The 17672-nt window shown below is 40.5% G+C and overlaps 1 protein-coding gene across 2 annotated transcripts; it reads left to right on the top strand.

Annotated features, from left to right (window-relative positions):
• Positions 1-8465: 8465 nt before the first annotated feature.
• On the top strand, positions 8466-16700 carry Npy5r (neuropeptide Y receptor Y5). 2 transcript variants are annotated; one of them, XM_075986893.1, is made up of 2 exons: positions 8466-8565; positions 14481-16700. In XM_075986893.1, the coding sequence occupies exon 2, from the start codon at positions 14490-14492 to the stop codon at positions 15888-15890; it is 1401 nt and encodes a 466-aa protein (XP_075843008.1). In that variant the 5' UTR covers positions 8466-8565; positions 14481-14489; the 3' UTR covers positions 15891-16700. The 2 variants fall into 2 exon arrangements, with proteins under 2 accessions (XP_075843008.1, XP_075843009.1); XM_075986894.1 differs by having other exon boundaries at positions 8466-8668.
• Positions 16701-17672: the final 972 nt, after the last annotated feature.

The raw sequence follows: 17672 nt of genomic DNA, 5'->3' as shown, positions 1-17672 counted from the left end.
ACAAAATATCTCCATAAGTTGTAAAACTGATTGGCCCATTAGCTCAGGCTTCTTATTAGCTCTTATCACTTATATTAAAACCATTATTCTGATCTATGTTAGCCATGTGGCTCAGTACCTTTTTCAGTGGGGCAGGACAGTCACATTCTACTTCTTTGGTGGTCTGGGGAGGACTGGGGGGGAATGGGCTTCCTCCCTCCCAGAATTCTGTTCTCATCGTCCCACCTCTACTTCTTGACTGGTTGACCCACCTATACTTCCTGCCTGGTCAGTCAGCATTTATTCAAAACATGATTGACAGAATACAGACAATTCTCCTGTGCCAGTGCAGTGTTATGCTGTTAAGTAGTATTGTAGCTAGGAAAATATAGGGGAAAGCACCTGCATCAGAGTTTTAAATGAAATTTAAGAGTATTAAGATTGAGCCAGGCATTGTGTCGCGTGCTTTCAATCCCAGCACTCAGCAGTCAGAGTCAGTTAGATCTGTGAGTTCGAGGTCATCCTGGTCTACAGAGAGAGTTCAAGAACCACTGGGGCGACACAGAGAAACCCTGTCTTGAAGGGGGGAAGATTAGGATTTTTAGGAGTTGAAAAATTTCTGAAAAGTTTTAGAATTTTTTAGTTCACATAGTAGATGCAATTAAATAGACAGTTTGAACAAACTCATTAGTATAGTCAAATAGCTCATACCATCATTTTATTCATTTTTTTGAGAAAATTGACTAGCAGAAGCTGCAATTAACTTGAGCTTAGATAAAAACATGAGAATTCATGTACTAAGGCAAGCGACTAAGACTCTCTTCTGTGAAGATGGTCTCTGTTGTAGTTTCATCTCTGTCGCTGTGATAAACAGGCAACTTAGGGGAAGGAAGTTAAACTTCTTAGCATAGCATTGGGGGAAGGAAGAGGAGGCACTCGAGCTGGAACTTGAAGCAGAAACCATGGAGGGTGCTGCTTCCTAGCTAGATCGACAACTTTATGCTGGCTTTTCTAAAGAGTTCAGGACCAGGTCCCCAGGGAATGGTGTTGCTCACACAAGGCTGGGCTCTCCTGCATCAGTTGACAAGACAATGCCCTGCAGGTATGACCACAGGTCAACCTGACCTGATCTTTCCCTCCCCTGAAACTCCCTTTTCTGGTGATTCTAGTCTGCGTCAAGCTGAAAATTAAAGCTAACATGTCTGTCAGTAGTGTTTCTCATAGCTCACAAAAGTCACTTACAGGAGAAAATGTTCATTGTGGATCATAGTTCAGAGAATTACAGTCCTTCAGAGCAGAGAAAGCATGGCAGAGGAAGTGGCTTGGTTAGTATTCCCTCCCACACCCCCCCCCCCCCCAGAGAGCAGAGAAAGGGAATGGCAGAGCTCTGAAGGCTGGGTCTTATTCCCTTTTCCGGTCTGGAATCCCAGACCCATCAGAATGGGCTTTTCTTATTCGGTGAATTCTCTCTGGAAATACCCTCACAGGCACATTCAAGGGTGTGCCTCGCTAGCGGTGCTTCTTGATTCTATTAAGTTGACAATAGAAATTAACCATCACAATGTTAAAAATCAATTTGGTAATTTGCTCTTGATCTGAAATAGGATGCTCTTCATTAAAGTTCTCAAAAACTTATTCAGGGAGCTACTTAGAGAATAATTTTCCATCTTGTCAGAAGCTTTTAGTAGATCCAAGATAGCATCAACTCAAATAAATATATAATTGCTTTAAATATAATCTAAATAAAATAATTTTAGCTATTTGTAGCCTACCTACTTCCATGCCCTAGATTAAATATCATGACTAACAAAGTACACCTAAACACTGATGCTCTTCTAACCTCTCTGAGAACCAGGCCACCCTGCTGTGAGGCAAGGCCACCTAGTCATGCAGCACTTCTCTATCTCCCCTTCTCCAAGAGTCCTTTTGTCCTCTCTTTCTTCTGAGTGGAAGTTCAGACGTCTCTGCAAGGTCTCTTGCTGAGACCTGCATCCCTCCCAAGAACTACTTAGATAAAGCTTGTACCCTCTTTAGTCCTGTTTCCTCCTTGATTGACTCTGAAATCGCACTACATGTCCCAAGCTTCCATTCCAGTTTCAATACACCGTCATACTCTTTGCCATCACTTATGTCCTTGTGTGCTCAAACCTTCAAATCTCTATCCAGTTTCCTGGATCATTATCAGAACCAAAGCGCTATCCTCACACACTCTCAAATCCAATTGATTCCAGATTCTTATATTGTTTTTCTCCTTGAAATCTCTCCCTTAGTTTTAGTTTTTTTCCCCCTGGCCTCCATGGCTGTGAATCACTCTGCTAGGGCTGTGTATCACTCTGCTAGACATTTCTGGCTCCATTTTCCCCCAAGGTGTTCAGTAGCATCCCTCCAACTTAAATTACCAATTGCTCTCAATCTAGATATTTCAAGAAAAGTACAAATAGCCTTTTCAACCATATTCATTTTCATGATATGCACCCCCACACAGAGACTGGAGTCATCTTGAGCCATTTATACCTTTCTGGATGGCTCTCCCCCTCACAGTATTGGCCCACATCTTACTTGTCCATCCTCTCTGTCCTTATAATCCCTGAGCTTCAGTAGAAGCTCCAACTCATCCCTGCTTAACCTCTTCTCAAAGCTGGCTTCGCATTCACAGTTACATTCTTAGAGCACACTAGGGTTTCTTCAGTGCAGGACTTACATTGTTGCCAGTAATTGTCTGCATGGATCTACAAGTACACTGAGATGTCTCTGAGACAGTCATTTTTGTCCATGTCTCTTTGAGCTTAGCGTGTAGACTAATACCTGACAGGTACCCCAATATAGAAAGTGTGTTGATTCTGTTTTTCCCAATATGTATAAGCTTGAATAACGGATGCTACTGCCTTTGAAAATGCTTACAATGTCTTCTGGGTAAAATGTCTCACAGTTTTTTTTTTTTCTGCTCACTGTATGACCTACTTTAAAAAGCTGAACACTAAGAAGAATTGTGAGTAAGAATGCAGTGTCGTAGCCTACGTTTTGAATGAGTACGTGATTCAACCATGCTAACTTTTACATCCAGGATAACACTTTGAGTGCTTCTCCAAACATTCTTTTAAAGAGAATTCAAAACAAACCAACACACAAAATGAAACAAAAACTCCACATAAATAAATAGTCACCCTTTCATTCCACTTAAATATAGTAACGCCATATTTAGACTTCAAACTAGATTTAAAACAGTAACCATTGAAAATTTAGGTAGCAAATGGAAAAAACTTATGTAGGAAGAGTCCGTTTTAAAAAATGCTAACTGAGAATGGGAGGCTTGCAAAGGGAAGAATGGTAGTCTGTAGGTGGAGTCACGTGATACAATATCATGTCTCCTAAGGAATCTCTGCACCATATATAGATATACATCTCTGCACCATATATAGATATACATTACCACAAAATTTTTAAATAATATAATAATACAAGAGATGATTTGTTGACATGTAAGACACCCATACTTTCTTGAGAAAAAGAATAAAATATACCTGGAAATTTTCAGCAACAGAAAGGATAGGAGATTTTATCAATATCGTATCCTGTACCTTTCTGTCTTTATTTTTTCTAAAACATGGGGGAAAGAGTATTCCTGCAGTATGAAGCTACAAAGGACAGCATGTATTTCTAAACATGTCTATAATGTTTGCTTGTTAATGGGGTGAAGTCATCAACTATTCAGTGCTTACAGGGGGCTCCAGAACTGCAAGTTGAAACACTTTTCAGTTACAGACAAGAAAATAAACACTAAAAGATCAAGTTGCTTGTCTGAAGTCACACAATTAACTTGCTATAAAACATGGCTACAAGTCAGGTATTCTAAGTGTCTGTCTGCAAATACATGTGGTGTATGATTATGTAGCTATACATATTTATGTATATCACATATATGTATATGCATTTTTAAATGTGGAAAATTAACTTATAAAGATCAACTGTAAAATCTCTCTGGAAGTCATCAAAGATATGTATTTAATAGCTTTAATGAGTTGCTTAAGAACAGTACTTAGTAGGTGTCAATTAAATATTGTGGTAGCCTCTTTAGGCACTCAAGATTGTCACTGAGTTGTTTGACAAAAATGACTGTGCAGAAACTATTGTAGGTTAATATTTTCAAAACATTTTTCATAAAAATAACTGCATTGTTTCACAACAGTATGCTACTGTTTCATTTTAAACCCCAGATGCTAAGTTATATGCTAACTATTACTGTTCCACAGATGCCAATGCAAAGAAAAGCATTGTCAAAAGTTTCCCCAAACACAGACATTACCCTTCCCACATCTTTTAAGTATTCAGGACTTAAATGTACCACAATTTACCATAGAAATGCTTAATCAATATAGTTACATATTAGAGGAAACACTACTCACCAAGTAAAACGGTATTTTCCCAGTTACGTACTCCACAACTCCTGAAGCTAATTATCAGAACCACGCCTCAGCTGAGAGCATGTCAAAGCATTCTAGAAGCCATCCTCCACAAATGGAAGCTATTATTAAACTGGATTGACAACCTAACCTCAGAGAAGCCGCAGACCCGCAGACGTGTTCCTCAGCACAATGGTACCCTAGGCACACTTGTTCCCTAATTTGTTTTAGGACTCCCCAGTGATGCACGCCTCTCGCCCTTCAGATCCATGTTCCTTTAGAGCTGATGATAGTGAATCCTGGGGAACTGGGAATTAGCCAGCTTCATCTTGTAACATGCATAAAATCCAACTTAATTTCCCAGGTGAGCATTTTATAATAATGCCTACAGTAGAGGTGGTCATTACTGTTTCTGTCGCCAGAAGCGGTGCTTCCTCTGCCAGAAAGGGAAACCATGCAATGGAAACAAATTTGCTCTATTATGTATTACAAATGTAATGATGATTAGTCTCCAGTTCTTTTGGGGACTGGAGGTAAGAGCCCACCTACATTTATGCTGGCCTTTTTATACAGCATATGTCTGAAATTTTCAATTCTATACAGTCTTCCAAATGAGGAATTGTTAACATTTGCTCCTTTCATATATCCTTAATATTTTATACCAAAAGGTGTTTTATATAAAGTGTTATTGACTCTGTGTGTGTGTGTGTATTGTGTAAGGTGTTTTCATGTGCCTGTTTGCTTGTACATGTATGTGTACAGGCCAGAGGTTGACTTCAGGTGTCTTCCTCTGTCACTGTCCACCTTAGTCTTTGAGACAGGGTCTGTCATTGAACCTGGAGTCCACTGTTTCAGCTATGCTGCCTGGCCAGTGAGCCCGCAGGATCCTTGTCTTATTATGTGTGCATATGGCATGCTCAGCTTTAATATTCCTGCTGAGAATCCAACCTTGGGTTGTCATGTTTGAGCAGCAAGCAGGTTACCACTGACCTTTTTTTCTTATTAGGCTTGCACGTTTATGGACATCCTGGGAAGAAAAGCAGGTAAGTTCAGAGTCATGTCAATGCAACACGAGTCTTAATTTTCGCTATGCTAATATTATCAGAAAGAAAAACAAATGTGTGAAAAAGGAAAAAAAATTGTATTTATTATATTATCATGGGATAGTCATTATCCCATGTGAATATAAATATTATTGAATGGGATAATAGATAATGTACTGTGAACTTATTCACACTAATAATAATAGTGGGTAATAGAGTGAATACTTATGAGCTATTATTTATGGATAATTTACATTGGTATAGTTTTTTTGTATATTGATACAAGTTCAAATTATATTTGTTATTTCTGTTTACAATGTTTGTACACCTATGCAAAGTTATTTGTCAGATTGTATACACGCATGTTTCTCCCCTGTTTAAGACATTTTGTATATAGATACAACTTTTAGGATAAATTTACATATTGTATTATATTTTATTCTTACCTCTGATCAAGATACTTATACACTGTTTACATTTTGAGGTCATTGTCCTCATTTGCTACACATTTGTTTACAGATTATTTAATATTCTGGTATAAAGTCTTAGTCCTTAAGTTATATAAATATTAAATATTATAGGTCAATAGTTATTCATGTTTGTTTAACATATAGTCAGATTATTTAGGTTCTTTAGAGATTGTATTCTGCCTAAATAGGTAATCTTCAACCACTTCAAGAATCTATAGACCATGGTATTTAAATAACTTAGGATTCTGTTGACATGAGACATGATTGCTTCTGACAGCACCAATCTATTCCCAAGAGAGTATCAAACACCAAAGACACTCCACTAGGAGTTTGTTTTCTTCTTGGCACAATTGGCCTCTGGGTAAGGAACTGTCCATGCCTCAATCACTGACAAAGTACATGGTGTCTGGACTGGATAGGCAGGACACAAGGAAAAGGACTGCCAAACCTTGTCAAGACAGGTTAAGATGGTTCTTAAAGTCTTTTCTGCTTCTGAAAATAGTCTGTCAGTTACACTAGGCCTTAGCCAAAGTTGGTTGCTTCAACATTGCAAATGAGACTTTGGGTGATTACTCAGGTAGCCAAGTTATTTCCGTCATATACTGCTTGCTTTGGAAGCTGCTTGATTACGCTTCCTGCCTACCCAAGTAATATTATTTTCTTTCTCAGGTCTTCGATAGGGATGAAGATTAGATAGTCTTAGTTAGCTTCCTCTTATGATTTAGCCAAGTCAATTTCCAATACAAGACTTAGGCTCTTTAGAATACAATGTTTATTAAAACATTTATCATGTGTTCCTTGCTTAATATTGTTTATGTTGGTTGTAATTTTATACTTGATACCTGTTCCTATTGTATATAGTTTTGTATTGGGTTTGGATAGCTCTTATTTGGACAAATGGGGGAGGTGATAGGGAATCTTTGTCAACCAATTATCTTCAAGAGGTGGGACCAAGTTAGGGTGTAGTTTTTTGGGATCAGGGGAAAAAACATGCAGCCCAGGTGTGTTTTCTCTGTGTGGTTCCCTTGCAGCACAGCTGATCTTGGACTACTCATTCCTGTTTTGTGAGTTTGCTCCTAATAATAAATAAAATATAATGATTTTATCTTTTAGTTGGCCTGCTTATTTCTTGAACTGAGATAATTCAATACAGGAGCATGTAACACAACCTGCCTTTTTGGAAGACATCCATCAAGGATGCCACTAAGAAGCTGTTTGAAAACCACTGCTGGAGGGTGGCTGTGCAAGGGACGGGGGAATAGGCCTATCTGCCAACACATAGTACGTAACTACATACTAGCTGGTGTTAAGACAGCCTAGGACCAAGTCCTTGTTTGCTAAGCCCTTGTTTCCAAAAAGACATTCTTCTTAACATCTTCCCTCACTGCAGGACCACAGGACCCTGCTAGGGACCTGCTGTGTTCAGCTACTGGGATGAATATAGTGTTTTTGAACTGGAGCTCAGAAGAATCAGTTCATATTCTTTTGAAGTTCTTGGATCACTTGGCCTAGTGGAATGGCATGCGCCACAGTTCCCTGAAGTACTGAATGTTAGATCAGCAGAAACAGGCCAAGGTCTCCTGATCTCCGAGGGAACAGCTAGCACTTGCAGCCCCATGGGTTAGATAACGTGCTGCATCGTTCCCAAGGGATAAAAGTCATCTTCAGTTGACACAATGCCTTCAGTCCTACAGTCCTGCCTGTAACAGGCAATGCCACAGATTGTCATCATGATAGGGAGGGAAATACACTGTTAGGACGGGCTACATCCTGAGACATACAGCTCTACCGTGCTGCCGTCACAGAGAAAGAAGCCTACAGTGTTTGCTAACTGATAATTAGCCAAATACTGAGGCAATCTTGCTAAACTGATGCAGATCTTGACAGGCTTAAAAGTGGAAATCAAGCTGTGATACAAAGGATCTGACAGGGTTTGTCTGTTTCTGTTTATTTTTTTTATGTTATCTTTACGTTTTTTAAGACAACAATTAAACACACACACACACACACACACACACACACACACACCCTTCCTTTCCACTTCACCCTCATTCCCCAGGTTCCCCAGGTCCATGTTCCTTGCTCTCACGCACACTACCCTTGGAGTTGAAGTTGGTCCCATTGTCTGTCTTGCATGGCGCATCACAGTGTGCTTCCCCCAGGTTTAAGTCAACTTACCACCTAGACTTCTCCATGTGAGAGAGGCAAGAAAGAGATGTTCTGTTTGGAATTTGCATTGCTTTCCCCTTTCCCCTCTCCCCCACACCACACACAAACAAAAGGTCTCAGAAAAAAGAAGCCCATTCTCACACAGCTGAGAACAGGACTGATAAACATCTGTGGGACCCCTAAGTTAACTCTTGGAACCAGAACACAGGGTGGCAGGACACATCCCGAATCCAAGAACTGATCCCTGGGGCCTCCGATTGGGATGTCCCTAAGCCGGGCTATGGTGGCCCGGGAGCAAGCGATCTTGAGCCCGGTCTCCGGGGTTTGGGGACAGTCACGTGTTCTCGAGGCGCTTCTAAAACCCTGACGGCTCGGGGCCCCTCCTTCTCACGGCCGCCTCCAGGTCCTGCTCCTGCCGCCGCCGCCTCCGCCGCGAGCAGAAGCGACCGCGCTCAGCCGCGTACCCCGGAGTCCAGGCAACCACGGCGGCTGGGGCATCCTGAGGTACCCACTCCAGGCCTCGCCTGCCTCTACCGGAATCCCGCATCCCTGTCCTGGGTCCTGGAGCATCTTGCGGTTTCCAAGAGGGTGGGGTGCGGACCCGGAGGTAGCGCGATTGGGAAACGGGATGGAGGTGGAGAAACCGCAGTTGTCAGGCGGGAAGGGAGAGCGAGGGTATGGTCGCAGCTGAACCTTTCCTTGTTTGGCAGGTTCCTCCAAACTCGCGGTGGAGCAGGCTCCTGCTAGATTTTATCTGATCCTCTCAAAAGGGTCCCGAGGATGGGGAGGAGGGGTGGACGAAGCGCTGTCCCCAGCTGGGTGGGTGCCCGGGGTGCAGCCTGGTGGGCGTCTGAGGTGGGGGGAACCACAGCAAACGGGGTGCCCAGGCCGGCTACCAGCCCTAGCTGAGCTCTGGTGGTGCTCAAGACCATACCAGCTCCTTGGGTGATCAGATGCCTCCTTGTCCCACAGCTGGCCAGACACTGGGAGACTGCTGTGCACTTAGGTTTGCAAGGTGACCAGCAGGAAATAGCCATCCACACACCTGAATTCCAGAAAAGGGAATGCTTACTCCTGCGTTTACAGACCTGTACTTTAGCGATTCAAAGAACATCTTGTTAGAATTGGGGGTGTGTGTGTGCGCCGTAATCTGTGACAACAGCCTGGGACTGAATGCATTTCCAATTTCAGATGGCTCAAGGAGAAAGAGACTGTGTTCTTAAGAGTCTAGAATGGGTAGAAGAGTCGTGGGGACCTGCATGTTTGTTAATTCAACAGGACTGTGTTTATTTGTCCAGGGCCAATTTTTGCAGGATTTTGCCTTGCAGAACAACACACCACGAGTATACGTGGAGACATGGAATCGTGCCATCTCTGCAAGACCACAGCAAACAGGCAGTTGATAGTTTATCACTAGAGGGGATCTACATATATTTAATATTTCTGCATGGTTGATACCTTTTGCGAGAATGATACACATTTTTATTAAGCAGGGGAGTACTGTAGCAGAGAAACCTTGCTTACGTGTATGGATCCGTCTCTCTCTATGCTTTGACTCACTGTGGTTTCTCCTCTTGCTACTTTTAAGAACTTACTTATCTACTTTCTCAGCACCCTTAATGTTTATTCTGACTTCAGTTGTGTCACATACAGATCAGTTTATGGGAAAATTGCAATGAATACTCACAGATATGACTTCTGTAAAGTTGCCACAGTTTAACGAACATCCCCCACCCCTCCTCCATTGTGTTACTCAGGAAACTGAACTTGAGCATTTCAGGGGGGAAATTGGGACGGTGAGAAAGAGAACAGGGTAGAAATGAAGAACTCACGTGGTCTGAATCGCAATAATTCTTTCTGCAACAATATTTCTTTATGCAGTTGTTAAAGCATTTTGTCTTCATGACTTCCAGCGTCATCTAAGATGGATTAAGGCTCTCTTATGACGTTGCTTTCATCATCTATAAAATATTTATCTGCATAAAGCCATGCTGTAAGGAGTTGATTATTGCACTGATGAAAAGCAGACGATTGTTACGTAGACTGAGATTTCTGTGACTCACTTGCTTTTTTTTTAAAAAAAAATAAACAAAACAACAACAAAAAAACAGGAGAAAGTACATGGGTGAGTGTAAGCAAGATCTTTGATTTGTTATTTATCTATTCATTTTGTTTCAAAGTAGCTCCCCGGCTTCGCATTTTCAGCTGTAAAACGGATGACTTCCAGCCAATGCCTAGTGGTTAAACTGTCCTCTAAGTGTAAGGAGGCAGTTTTAAAGAAACCAATTAATGTGTCCTCCCACACATGTTGCGGCCTCTATAATTTGGCTGTGAGAAGTCATTCAGGGAAGTGAAGATTTGCAGAAGGTACTCCTGTTCAGAGTACCTGCTGTCATGTGTGTGGATGTGCCGTTGTGTGACGGTGGATGGTGTGGCCGCCTTCTCAGCACAGTGTACTCGGAACAGTGTGCTGACCATATCTGGTATTCAGTCAAGGCTTGTTTAATGACAAGGAGTAACATCCACTAAAGTGGCCTCCATCTTAAAATTGTCTTTGGTATCTACTTAAAATAAAAGAATAATTTAGGAAAGAAATGTCTCTGTCCATTTTCCCCAGTGTCCAGTAAATCCTTCATCTGGTATTTTTTTTTATCTATCATGAAATGAGTAGTTTTCTTTTTGTTATTTGGTAAATGCACAGAATTTCCACATATTCAAAGCAAGCATGTTTTAGTAAAACTGTGCAATCGGGTATACATCTTCACTTTACTAAAACGAATTGTAACATTTTGAGCAGTTTTAGTTTCTTGTTGGCCATGTGTCATTATCAATGAAGATACTGCATTTGAGTAGTTGAAGGGCTAAACTATGGTTATTGTCTATATAGGTATCTCATTTCAGACTATTTAAAACTCCCGATTTCAGTGGGTGTATATATACATACACATGTAGACATGCAAACACATAGGCATACTGTATCCTGAGAATTCACAGAGCCATTCATTTCTGTTTTGTAAATCTGGGAACATTAAGCTACCTGTCTAAAATGATTAGTAACAAATATTTACTTAGTATCCAATAGAGCTGATATGCTTTATTATACTTCTCACTATTGGTAAAATAATGAATAACTTCCCCGTTTCTGATTTAATCTAATCAGAAGATGGGATGCCATGTTTTAGCGATAATCTGACTCTTGACCCCAAACTCTATGGGTGTATAGGCCTATGTAAGTATGCGCTTGTGCTGGATCCTGAACTTTGTGTCTCACACGTGCTAGACAGACAAGCCTTCTGCAGAAGGACTGGAGCCTCAGGCCTTCAAAATCATGTTTTTTTGTTGCAGAAAAAAAACAGCTACATTTCTTTATTCTCTAAGAAATTGACAGCAATTTTATTCTGAATGTTATATAGCAAGAAAGCACAAAGCTATTGTAGATGTCTGTGTCCTATTTGTCCCTTATCCTTGCTTCTTCGGTCATAGAAGAAAAATCCAATTAGTGACTACTGACCTACCACAAGTTTAAGAGAAAAGGGTTGATTCAAAAAAGTGAGTCAAAAGTACAGGCAGGCGGAGGAGTATTGTTACAAACAGCCCGTGCACATCCCAAGTATAAATAGGATCATGAACAAGCCACAAAGGACCCAGCGGTCGGTCACCAGAACTCAGGAAATGGGGTTGAAGCTCCAGTGAAGGCCGCTCTCATTAGAAGCACACTGACTTCCCGACAGCAGTGGCTGGAAGGCTATTGTCTGGTCATATGGTGAGTGGGATGATTCAGGGGACCGTGTGAGTCACTGTTGTGCCAGCTATCCTCTTTCCCTCGAGTCAGAACCCATGGAAACTGATGGTTAGGGTCTAAGACAAATGCACACAGTCTGGAGCTTCTGGTTTAATTTTCTTTGGAGGGGTGTGGTTAGTTTCAGAAAGTTGTTCCAGCAGCGTGGAGTCGGTGGTAGTGCACAGGGCATCCAACTTTTCTTAAACAGTAATAGCTATGAGGATATGATTGGGAGTGAATGCGAGTTAGTCTTGGTTTAAAATGTTATCTGTGAATAGAAGCATCCTAGTTTGGAAATGTATTGAATCAGGACCCGTAGGTCCATCAGAAATTGAAGAGAACATTGCTTACTCCTACTATTTTAGTAATTTTCATTTACTACTGCAGAAGTAAGTAAGTAAATGTATGTTGGTATATAATAAAAGTCTTTCTTAACTATGTGTATGAGTGTATACTAACATCTATTTATCTACCTATCAATCGTCTATCAATCACCTATCTATTATCTGCCAATCATCTATCAATGTATCATGTATCATCTATCTATGCATCTGTGTATCTATCTACCTATATATCTATCTACCCATGCATGTATGTATGATGTAGTATCTATCTATCTATCTATCTATCTATCTATCTATCTATCTATCTATCTATCATTCTTTCATTCTATAGCACTATATATTTACCAGAGTTAATTAGCGATTCTATGAGTTTTCACTAGGAAATTATTGTTTGAAAACAGAAAGTACCCCTGAGTATGTTACCATGTCTATACTCCCAGGACTTCAGAAGCTGAAACAAGAAAATGGGATGCTCAAGACTAGCCTGGGCAACATAGTGAAAACCTATCTCAAAAAAGTTCTCAGTTACTTGAGAGAGAGAGAGAGAGAGAGAGAGAGAGAGAGAGAGAGAGAGAGAGAGAGAATTTTTTTCCTTTTGCTAATGTATTAGAGGCTACTTATCCCTACACTGAGCAGTATCCAAATCTCTGATCTACGGAGATGAAGGGGTATGTAATACAGTATTACTGCCACTGTTTCATTTGATACAAAAAACATAAGAGGTCTCATTAGTTTCACTTCTATGTCTAAAATTAAAATATTATTCTTCCTGGAAACAAGATGAACTCATGGGATCTTTCTTGAAATGACATTTATGAGTAATTTTTAGATTAAAAAGCAAATAGGCAATCTGTTTTCCAACAGAACTGCTGGTCAACCCACGGTTCAAGTCCATGAGACTGAGAACTAATCCTGAGTTATTCAGTCAGCTTTTCGAGCCTTTGATGAATGAATATTGCATACACCTGGGTTTGGGATGAGGCTGCATGTGTGGGGAGTTTAAATTTGAGCACTGCAAAAACTAGACCACATTTTGATCACTAGATTTTTTTCTCTGAGATTTTTTTATCCACACATAAGTTTGACAGCCAGTGATAAAGCCATTGTGGCATGTGATGTGGTAGGTGCCACGAAGAGTAAGGAGCAGCTTGTATTTCCCATGGCTTGGAAGCAAATGCAATAAACTGGAGGCATTATGATGGCCGCGTGAAGCAGACTGCAACACCAGTGTCCGAGAGATGTAATCTCACTGTCGTGGGAATTCTAAGGAGACCACATCCAACTTAACAGAAGGGGGACACTTTAGGAGAGGTGACCTAAAAATATTCTTATTAGCGTATAGTAATTAATCATAACAAGGAGATTCATCATCACATTTTCACACAGCTACATAATACGTTTTTATCACGTTACTCCCAGCACCTTCTCTCTCCCCTCTTACTTTTCCTCAGCTACCTCCACTCCAGTTTCCTGTGATGTGTGTATGTGTGCGTGTACACATGCGTGGATATGTATGTATCCCAGTGAGTTTTCTAAGCCATGAGAGGACATTTGCTTATAGGGGAAGAGACACTTTCCAACGGCTACCTCTCTGCCATCAATCATTAACTGCTTAGAAATCCCAAGGTAGGGTTGGGGTTCCAGAAACCTCTCTTCCGTCTTCAGCAGGGTATGGTCAGGCCCCTTCTTGGACAGAAAGTCATTGCTTGCGCAGGTAATCATAGCTGCTAAAAGCTCAAGAGAGCAACAACCATGACATGCTCTGACATCCATCAGCACGCCATACCACTCTCCCACTTACTCTCTCTGCCCCTTCTTCTACAATATTCCCTGACACTTAGAGACAGTAACATAGATGCAAACTTTTGGTTTGATCCCCATAGATAGAAAATAATTTTGAAAGGTAGGATTATAGGCTAATATCATACTTTGGACATCTTGACCAGAGAATAATAGTATTAGGCTACTATACAATACATATCTTAAAATTTTTATCTGCATTTTTCTTTTTTATTTCTTCTCATGTTATTTCTGAAATAAATTTGAACAACAAACTCTATGACTTGAGCAGAAGATAACAGTGTGTAAAACTGGTGATAGATTGAAGCTTTCTGTAATTATTATTGCTGACTTTGTACCAAATGTACAACCAAATAAGGGTCCTTTATGATCTTAGAGTTCTGTGAGGGAATGGGGCAAAGCTATAGAATTTAGCTTTGTTCTGAGGACTTGAAGCTAGAGTAGTGTGTGATTTTACTTCAAGCTGCTAACGGACATGGTCTTATTCCAAGCAGGACTGCAGTATGGATTTTGAACTCGAAGAGCATCTTAACAAGACGATTGTCGCGGAGAATAGTACTGCGGCTGCTCAGAAAGCTGCCTCCCCGGTCTGGGATGACTACAGAGGTACAGAGAACAATACCGCGGCTGCCCGGAATGCTGCCTTTCCTGTCTGGGATGACTACAGGGGCAGCGTAGACGATTTACAATACTTTCTGATTGGTCTCTATACATTTGTAAGTCTTCTTGGCTTTATGGGAAACCTACTTATTTTAATGGCCGTTATGAAAAAGCGCAATCAGAAGACTACCGTGAACTTTCTCATAGGCAACCTGGCCTTCTCCGATATCCTGGTCGTGCTGTTCTGCTCCCCTTTCACACTGACCTCTGTCTTGTTGGATCAGTGGATGTTCGGCAAAGCCATGTGCCACATTATGCCTTTCCTTCAGTGTGTGTCCGTCCTCGTTTCGACTCTGATTTTAATATCAATTGCCATTGTTAGGTACCATATGATAAAACATCCCATATCTAACAATTTAACAGCAAACCATGGCTACTTTCTGATAGCTACTGTCTGGACCCTGGGCTTTGCTATCTGTTCTCCTCTCCCCGTGTTTCACAGTCTTGTGGAACTTAAGGAAACCTTTGGCTCAGCCTTACTGAGCAGCAAGTATCTGTGTGTTGAGTCATGGCCTTCTGATTCGTACAGAATTGCTTTCACAATCTCTTTATTGTTAGTTCAGTATATTCTGCCTTTAGTTTGTTTAACGGTAAGTCATACTAGTGTCTGCAGGAGTATAAGCTGTGGATTGTCTCACAAAGAAAACAGACTGGAAGAAAATGAGATGATCAACTTAACTCTTCATCCTTCCAAAAAAAGCGGGAACCAGACAAAACCCCCCAGCAGTCAAAAGTGGAATTACTCATTCATCAGAAAGCACCGAAGAAGGTACAGCAAGAAGACAGCGTGTGTCTTACCCGCTCCGGCAGGACCCTCCCTGGAGCACCATCCGACAGTTCCGGAAAACCTGGGCTCGGTCAGAAGTCAGCTCTCTTCATCCAGTAAGGTCATCCCAGGGGTCCCAACCTGCTTCGAGGTGAAACCTGAAGAAAACTCAGATGCTCGCGAGATGAGAGTCAAGCGCTCCATCACGAGAATAAAGAAGAGATCTCGAAGTGTTTTCTACAGACTGACCGTACTGATACTAGTGTTTGCTGTGAGCTGGATGCCACTCCACCTTTTCCACGTGGTGACTGATTTCAATGATAACCTCATCTCCAACAGACATTTCAAATTGGTATATTGCATTTGTCACTTGCTAGGCATGATGTCCTGCTGTCTTAATCCAATCCTATACGGATTTCTTAATAATGGCATCAAAGCAGACTTGAGAGCCCTTATACACTGCCTTCACATGTCCTGATTCCTTGTTTACTAAGGGAAGGAGAAATATTAAGATTGTCTAAAATACATCTGTACTAATGATGTATGTATTCATTTAATTTACATGAAAGTGTCCTGGATCTTAATGCCAATCCATAACGTCTGTAAGATAATTTTAATGTTATAATATGGTTAATTCAGTTGGTTGTACAGAGTCAATGTCAATCTAATCCGTGGCATCATGTTTTAAAGTAGTTACATTTCATATCATTGGTGATAAATGGGTAGTACTTTTTGTTTGATGAAAAAGTGATAGCTAACTAAATTGATATTTTGTACAAAAATGTAAAGAGCCAAATGATTCTTACAAGAGAGAATATTTAATATAGATTTAAGGACTTTCTATTATCTAGATATCCTCATTTCTATTTCACAGGCTTCTTAATAATTTTTGTAAAGTAAAAAAATATTTAATATGCCCCCCAAACTCTAAACTCTACTATAAATGTATGCTTAAATCACAATTATAAGTTTACAGGACAATGATTCTCTCCTGTTATTGAAGATTGGTGAAATTATCAGTCTAACCTGGATGTACTACTACTACTATTAATAATTAATTATCAAATACAAATAGGTTTTAAATCTTGTTTAGATTTACATCACATTAAAAACTATCAAATAAAAGTTGCTTTCATATACACTTTTCATGTTCTAAAATGTGAAGTCTCAAAGGTGTCTGTATTTACAATTATTAAATAACTTCTAAGACTATTCTAAAACTTCACAGAGGATGTGATTGGTTAACTGTTTGTTAATATAAAATAAAAGTAAATAACAGATTTCATGTTATTTCTACATTGTGTGTGTGTTAGGTATCATGCTCTCTCGCTAAAATGAAGGTAATCTCATTTGTTGATTTTTTTTCATTTGAGCTCATTTGATGATGCTACAGTTATTTGTTTGATTGGTTTGTTTGATTGGTTTTTCTTTGCAGAACTGGGTATGGAATGGAAGGCCTTCTGCATGCTAGCAAGTGCTTTGCCTCTGATCCCTAGCCAGGGCTAAATCCCTATAAAAATAATGGATTATTTGCACTTGTAAGTCAGATGCATAAATAGTATTGATGTGTCAGTACTTATTATTGATTTAAGAATTCCCCTTTATTGATTCCTCTTAACCACAAAGGAAAACAATAAAAACAAACAACCACCCACAGAAAGGCTCTTGAGGTTTGCAAGTAACAGGCAATTCTTGTGTTTATTCAATTAAAAGTCCCTAATTTTTCTGTCTGCACTGTTTTTCAATCCTCAAAAAGATCCGTGCACAGAAGAAACTTCTCTGCTTTGCTATGGTACAGAAAATGGTGCCAGGTCCCAAGGTGGTCTCTGATGGCTCCTGCTGGGCTGCAGCAGAAGTTTCTGTGCCTTGCCAGCCTTTTTCTCTTATGTAATGTATGGTCCCTTAGTGAGGTTGGAGCTTAATCCTCAGCCCCATAAGCCACCTCTGTAACCAGCGGACAGCATTGATCTTGAGTCTCAGCCACATTTAACTGTACCACTCCAAGCTTAGGCTGTCAATCTTCTTTTAGAATCTTGCTCTGCAGTCAGGGACTTCACCCTTTGTCAAGTCTGGGAACTGATAGGACACTTGACATTCATCCTTGAGATTCATGAGAATTAATGACATTCTCACACGAGTCTCAAAGAACTGGTATCGGCAGCATGGCTTCCTCGGGCCTAATGTCTGCCCTACTGCCCTTCAGTATCTAGCTCATGTCTGCACGTCAGCATGCTGCTCTCCTCTCTTCTCCTTCTGAAGA

This window comes from Microtus pennsylvanicus, chromosome 9, assembly GCF_037038515.1.
Source record: "Microtus pennsylvanicus isolate mMicPen1 chromosome 9, mMicPen1.hap1, whole genome shotgun sequence".
In the NCBI taxonomy this organism is placed as follows: domain Eukaryota; kingdom Metazoa; phylum Chordata; class Mammalia; order Rodentia; family Cricetidae; genus Microtus; species Microtus pennsylvanicus.
This window is presented reverse-complemented; position numbering and strand designations above follow the sequence as displayed.